The following is a 7,756-nucleotide window of genomic DNA, read 5'->3' on the forward strand; positions in this document are numbered from 1 at the left end:
TGACCACTGTGATGGGGGGCAATGAGCAAGGCCCACCCCAGCCCGCCGCATCTCCCCGCAGGCAATGCCAGAGAAGTGGAGAGTCCAGCCTTTCTCCAGGAGATGGGATCCGGAACCCAAACTGTGCTTAGAGGTGAGCCAGACTGTATCCAGCCAGTAAGAACAAAAATATAAATAAATATAAGTAATGATTTATCATCTGTAATTCACTTAACATGTAAGTAGCTCAACGCTGGACATATAGAATTAAAAAAGAAGAAAAAATAACAGTTAAAGATCAAGACTGAATATCAACCATTAAACCTGGAAAAGCTGACTTTTTCAGCTTAATTTTATGACCCTTCATCTTACAAACATAAGTTGAGGAAGGATCTATTGTCAGTTTCTGAACAGCTGTATTCATTTCCACCAGCTTCCTTCACAGTCAGCGCTCATTGCAAACAATTTTTTGTGTCAAAATAATATCGACAAATAATAATTGTCTGTAAAGGGCCACTCCTTTAATTGACTGCTTTTAGGTTTCAGGTTTGCATTGGGTTTTATACATGATCAAGATCAGGCCCCTTGGCTGATCCGTTTGGCTGCACTCCTCTGTCATTAACAGCTACAGATCCAGTGCATCCAAGCTAGTCTCCCTTAAAAAGCAATAATGGGTGGCAAATCTTTAGTTTTCATATAATAACATTCCAAAAACTTGACCCTCTAACTTTTCTACAAGAGAAGACAATTACTGCTCTGTGGTAGGCTAGGAGGGTCAAGTGCCCAATGCCTGCCCGTACGGTCAGAAGAAACATACTAGCATCTTAGACAAGGGAAATTTATCCATAACGATAGTGAGACAAAAAAATATATATCTTGTTTGCACATGCATCAGTGTAACCTGACTCCACCAGATGGATTTGCTCCGCATATCCATCTGGAAACCTTCCGCTGAAGTAATTTTGGGAAGGGGCGAAAATACTGGTTAGCCGATTGGCCTATGTTGGTGATAGACGGGCCAAATAAACCAATCAGATCAACGAAGCATATGACGTACTAACGACGACAAAAACACAACCACAAGCCAGGCTACTCTTGCCGAAACCGGGAGAAGAGCAAAAACATCTTTTCATCTGAGAAAAGCCTCCAGAGCAGTGTTTTGCTCTTCTTTCAGTGAAGAAATACTCTGTAATTCCGATAAAACTTGCTCGATAGCCACGCTAATGCTAGTTTCATCGGCTGAAGCCGCCATGTTCTTTAGACTGAACTGAGCTTCTCGTTGCGTCACACCTCAACCCGCCACAAAGCCAATGCTGATTGAACGCTCGTTTGGTGAACGGCTCCAAATTTTCTTTAACGGAGAGTCTCCAGACTGATTAGCGAGTGAAATCTTGAAATCCTGATCTCACGAGGCTAGCATCAGTGTGGGAATTTATTGAACGGCATATCAAGAACAGAGGAGAACTGTAGATACACTTTTATGTAGAAGCAGAGATACATTTAGTGCTATGAATGGAATGTGTGACATGTTTACTGGAAGGAGAAACTGGCTCTGTTTACATGCACAAAACTGACTGTTACAAGTTTCGGGATAAAAAAATGATCAGGTCTGATCTTTTATATGGATGTTAGTGATTAGAATATAGTGTTTGATTAAGAATGTGTCATGTAAACATACCAAAATAAATGCTATGATGGCATCTAACCAGAGCAAGTAGCTCCTCCAAGCAGAAACACAGGAAATATATAAAGGTTAAAAATTTTATTGGGTAATTTGGGGATTTTTTTTTTAACTGTGAATTAACTGGATTTTTTAGGATAGGCAGTGCAGGCATTTGAAGGACCAGGTGCAGACTCAATACAAAGAAAACCCAAAATCTAATCTTAAACTTTTGTTGCGGTATTGTTATTTTTTAGTTTATTCCTGCCGTATTTTGCAACAATTTTCAAACAACTCATAATTTTCTATACAACTACTATTCTCGGAGGTCTATGTTAGCTAATTTGACTACTTTAAAATTAAGAGATAATGAAAGACATTTTTCTTGTGACTGCAAGTCTGCATGAATCTGAATCCACCATGAAATGCAACCTGCTGCAATGCGTGGCGATTTTAATTCTGTGAGGAGGCAGCTGTGACTAAAATAGGTGAAATCTTTGTTGTGGCTGATGTTTGGTGTTTCTTTGCAGCTTGAACTGCATGTAGCTAAGACACTGTTCTTTACAGAGCCCTTTGTGATACAGATGTGAGTTTTATTTATGTTTGTAAAGCACAGTTAGATCATAAATCATTTTTATCTCATTTGTGACATGATCATTTTTTCTATTGTTTGATAAAATATGGAAGTTAGTCTTGGAACATTTATTTAAAAAAGGTTTCCTTTTTATTGTTGGTGAGCTTTAAAAGATAAGCTGTTTCTTAATTTTGTCAATGTTGTTTAATCTGCCTATTGAAGTTCACAATAAAAAGGAAGTAAAAAAAACAATAAGTTTGGATAAAAACTTTATTTCATGGTACCTGTATATGTTGTACACTGAACTTGTCTGAGGCAGATCAAGGAACAAAATGTGTAAAAACAAAATGGGAATCTTCACCTGTACAAAAAGGTGTAAAGAAATAAAAGCTAAGGGAATGGAGACACATTTTCCATCAACCACTAAATGCAAAGTTTTTCCTATTTCCTTTTTATTTTAATTTTGGCCAAGGTATTGCAAAAGTTGTTATTGTTGCGACTATCAGTGAACGACATTTTAAGGGCACTCTTCAACAGAGGATGTATCCTAAATGGTGATGCAATAATGGTGAGTAGAAGGTGGGAAGTGTGTTCAAGCTTAATAAGCATGATTAGCCACAAACAGTGACTCTCCGCCAGCAGCGCTGCTTCCAGAAGAGACATACTTTCCCTGGCAGGCGAGGTTGTTAGCCTGAAAGGGGAAAATTAAATTTAGATTAGTTGCTATATATTTGAAACACCAGAGAGTTGATTTCAGTGCCAGGTAGTGCTGTAGTATTTCATGTCATTATTTACCAAAGCTCTCTTGATGAACTCTTCTTGGCATGCCTTTCCGTTCTCCTTCTTGCCCCCCCAGGCTTTCAGGGCAGAGGCCTGCAGAGCACGGCCATATGAGAAGGTCAGAGCCCAGGGCCGATGCAGAGGGCACTGGTTCATGGCATTCAGGTTAACAGAAGCCTCCTCCTCACTCTGGCCACCAGACAAGAAAGTAATTCCTGGACAGACATATAAAGATAGGTTATGAATGCCTTTCTCCAAATACTCCTTCACCAAGAACAGAGCATTAGTAGAAGGAGGCTAGACCTTGTGAAAAATTGTGACTCAGCCAATAAAAAAAAAATATGTGTTGGTTCTAGTTACCAGGGACCGCGGGTGGGACAGTGCGACGCAGGGCAGTAACAGTGGCCATGGCAATCTCCTGGTTGCTGTACTTGTGAGAGCAAGAGTGTCCTGGTGTGACCATGTTGGGTTTAAGCAGGGTGCCCTCCAGGTAGACATGGTGGTCAGAGAGGGCTTTGTAGACGGCAGCCAGGACCTTCTCTGTGATGTACTGGCAGCGCTTCAGGTCATGGTCACCATCGGGGAGGATCTCAGGCTCAACGATAGGGACAATGCCATGCTAAGGGAGTCAGGAATAAATGGGGTGAAAATTTTGTGGGCACCAAAAAAGATAGCCTCACAATAAGATGGTGGGGGTTTCTCACCATCTGACAGATGCTGGCATAGCGAGCCAGGACATTGGCATTCTCAATGATAGCCAGCCTTGAGGGGGTGGTGGGAGTGATCTTCAGAACACAGCGCCACTTGGCAAAGTCAGCACCATCCTTTTTGTACTGTGCACAGCGCTCATACAATCCATCAAGACCTGTAAGGATGCAAAGACAGATGTAGTACAAATGGTGCATAAAGGATTCACTACAATTTCCTGTTTTACTTACCCTGGGTGGTTGTCTCGCCATTGGTTCCGGCCAGAGGGACGACACCTTTGTCTACCTTGATGCCGACCACCATACCTCTTTCCTTCAGGTACTGTGGGAAGGTCTTTCCATTGTCGGCCTTCTGGTACATGGTCTCGTGGAAGAGGATGACACCACCAATGCAAGGGATGATGCGGTCGTCAGCAGTGAAGAGGAGCTGGCGGTACAGCCTCCTGTTCTCCTCAGTGTTCTCAGCATTGATGCTCTGGAAGCGCTTAGCCACACTCCCTGTAGATTATAAAATCCTTGACTGTTTTATTCAAATCTGGCTCAAGATCCCATGTATTTTTAATGTACAGGCAGCAAAATATGTTTTTTTAATATATGTATAAAATATAAATGACAAAATATATTTTGTCTTTTTTTTAATACCTTCTAGACCCAAGGCTAAAGTTAACACATGATTTCATGCTTCTGATTTTTGAAGTTTTACTATACAATCTTTAAACAGCAATTTCTTGTAAAAAATCTTACAATTCATACATCTTGAGTTCAAAATTTGACACCACAAAGTCTTTTGGAACCCAAAAAGTATTATCCTGTGTTCAACAAAGATTAATATGAATTTTGTAACGCAGTACAAAACTAAAATTTGGATTATCTTGAATCGCATTCTCCGTGAGAACTACTTTGAGAACTCAACACTAAATTGAAATATACCATAACGATGAGTGACAAAAAAGGACCCTTTAACTTTAGCCATTTTCTGTGTTTAGGACAATAAAAAGGATTTTATAACTTGGAAATGTTGCATATAATCGGACTGCAACATGCCATAGCAATGAAGCGTGTGCTCCACTGATGCTTATAAACCTTGGTACAACCGTGATCAAGGTCAATATTGAGGTTGTTGGTAAAATGATGTTTATGTTACATTAGTGGTTTTGTTCAATGCTCAAACATACTCACCTGTGGACTCATCTGCAGCAAGGATTCCTTTGCCTGTAGCCACAATCTTATGAGCAATGTCACTGAGCTCCTTCTTCTGCTCAGGAGTAAGGAAAGGATATGCGTGAGGCATCCTGACTCTGCACAGAAAGGGGAAGTAACGTTAAAGGACCAGTGAAAACAGACATGGGGTTCAGCTTTGCCTTTTACAGAAGAAGTCAAAAGTTCAGTCATTCTGCAGGGGTGCAGCTGCTGATCTGAGGTTTTGGTTTTCTTCTAGATGTGTGGGAACATGCTCAATGAAAGGAGGCAATGGTAAGGGGTGAACAGTATGACGGAAGTGGTGTAAAGAGTTTTGCCATGGGGTTTTTTGTCACTTTATATTCTGGTAGAAAGCAAAGCAAGCTTTAAATTGCAGTTTTGGGTATGAGTGATTGATTTAGGTATGATTTGCTGTTGCTCAGAAATTTTACCCTCAGATCTCCCAGCATGCGAGTGACCTATTCCATTTTCTAACTCCATATCACTGACCTTTCCCTTCACACTTGCTGCCCTCTTTCTCTTGTCTTAGTATGCTCTATGAATAGGTTGGGCTAATTTCACATGGCATGCCACCACATTGCTTTTAAGTTGAGTGAAAGACCCCACATGTTCACCAGCCATACAACTCTAAGCAAGGTTTACACCACTTCTAAATTATAGCTCGTTAGAACTTCCTATACGTAAAATGGAAACTTGTGCAGGTTGACCACAGTCTGCCATTCTCTTTCTGCTCAGTCTAAGCAGCCTTTCATGTTGGTCAGATGGGGAACAACATGATAACCTGTACATAGTAGAACTGTAGCCAGCTCTAGTTCAAAGAGAATTTTTAGACAGGTATACTTTGTTGATGTTAATGGTAAGCTATTGAAAGTGTTGAGAAAAACTTGCACTAAACCTCAAACCATGGTAGCGTGTGGGTTGCATGCAACAGGGTTATCTTTTTTCCGGGTTGTTGTAGCATTAGCTGTATCTTTGTTTCATCCTAAATGATTTAAATATATAAAAAGCAACCTTTAGATTTGACACTTCTTTTTACCTTGGAGTTTTGGAGGAGTGCTGAGGGTAGAGGTGTAGTCAGAAGATCCGGCCTTCGTCTGCGACACCTCTCTGCCGTTCTGGCCCTTGTATTTATCCTCCCATTGTGACCCCTCACATTTCAGCTGCCCAGCTATAAAAAGAACAGGACGCAACCAGAGATGGCTCATGACATTCAACGAGCACTAGGGCTGGAGTAGCTAGTGAGTGGCCAGCAAAAGGGCAAAGAGGGTTTCGGGGGAATGGCAGAGAAAGCAACAAAGTTGGGCCGGTTGTAGAAGTGAACAGGCAGGTCTGTTTGATTCTAAATTATAAATAAAAAACAATTTCTTAAATTTTCTCTGCGTTTTTAGTGAAAAGTGTCACTACTATTCTTCAATCAGTTTAATACAAAAAGAATTGATAGAACAGGACTGTAGATTACAGTACTTTGGAAAAGTGCTCATTGCCAGCAACAATGTGTTTTATTGGTCGATATAAATTCGAGTGTTAATTTGAAGAAGAAGGAAAAGGATATGATTACTTTTTAACAATAAAAATCATAAAAAATATGACATGATTTTGTTTTAATTCCCATTTATTTTGATTTAGAAAAAAACAAAACAAGCTAGTTACCTTCAGAAGACATATAAAAAGTGAATATAGTCCACCTCTGTGTAATATATCTCAGTGTATATATTCTTTGATGCCCTGAGAGTATTGTTTGAGGGGATTAGTAAACAGACAGCATTGTTAAGACCAAGGAACACAGGAGACAGGAAGGAAGGTTCACTGGCAGGACTAAAATCTAACTATCTTGCAGACAGAATAATCTCTGATGAAAAATTAACGCTGACATTGACCTGTAAATATGCTGGTGAAGATTCTCAGTCATCCGGATTAACCTGTAAACACTTTTCCCACTATCAGATAATCATGCTTTTCTCAAACGAAAATTAGGAAGTTGGCCAGTGTTCTGAATACAAAAAATGTCTGTGACTATAAAAGACCTACACTTTATAGTAGGATGTGAGATATTCATGGGCTAGAATAAGAATAAGTTTTGCTTTTCTCAAACGAAAAATTAGGAAGTTGGCCAGTGTTCTGAATACAAAAAAATGTCTGTGACTATAAAAGACCTACACTTTACAGTAGAATGTGAGATATTCATGGGCTAGAATAAGAATAGGTTTTGCTAAATACGTTTGAGAAATCTATCATCAATTCTGACCAAGCTTGTGTTTTGCAATAAAACAGTAGTCTAAAGCTCAGTCTCTAGATGTGCAAAGGTGGTAGAGAGATTCCCCAAAGACTCTGCTTCAACCGTGGTGAAAGTGGTTAAATTAATCTGAGATACTGAATACAAATGCCTGCTGCAGTTATCAGATTTGTAGCTGCAAATATATATTTGTATATGCAGAGAATTGCATGCCTGTATGGTCTGCTTTTGCTTTGCAGTTGAAAACAATTTTGTTTCTCTGTCGCTTAAAATCTTAAAAAGATCACTGAAAATAATTGTGGTGATGAGACAAAATGTGAAAAGTTTTGAAGGGAAATGAGAATATTACATAGCACTTTATAGAAAGTATGCACTAATAGCACGGGGGTGGGGGGGCGTTTGGAGCATGTGACATTGCAAACCTGCCCTTAGAAATCCAAGCCAGACACAGCAACACAGGCTCCTGATCCTTGACCTTTTCCTGACCTTTCTTGCCCGCATTTGCTTGGCAGCAAAGGTCGACCAGCTAGCTCTGGAAAAGGTTGAACATTTTATATCTGTATCAAAACCACACAGGGCTCCGTCACACAGCTAAGTGGCAGATGACCATTTGGAGCAACAGA

The 7,756-nt window shown here is 40.0% G+C and overlaps 1 protein-coding gene across 1 annotated transcript; it reads right to left on the bottom strand.

Moving 5' to 3' along the window:
- Positions 1-2,465: 2,465 nt before the first annotated feature.
- aldoab (aldolase a, fructose-bisphosphate, b) lies at positions 2,466-6,094 on the bottom strand. Its single transcript, XM_038305440.1, has 7 exons — positions 5,937-6,094; positions 4,880-4,998; positions 3,932-4,198; positions 3,698-3,858; positions 3,354-3,612; positions 3,009-3,208; positions 2,466-2,904 (listed from the first exon to the last, which is right to left on the bottom strand). Exons 2-7 carry the CDS (start codon positions 4,989-4,991, stop codon positions 2,812-2,814), a joined length of 1,092 nt encoding a protein of 363 aa, XP_038161368.1. The 5' UTR covers positions 4,992-4,998; positions 5,937-6,094; the 3' UTR covers positions 2,466-2,811.
- Positions 6,095-7,756: the final 1,662 nt, after the last annotated feature.

This window comes from Cyprinodon tularosa, unplaced genomic scaffold, assembly GCF_016077235.1.
Source record: "Cyprinodon tularosa strain WSP-4 unplaced genomic scaffold, ASM1607723v1 ctg559, whole genome shotgun sequence".
Lineage (NCBI taxonomy): Eukaryota > Metazoa > Chordata > Actinopteri > Cyprinodontiformes > Cyprinodontidae > Cyprinodon > Cyprinodon tularosa.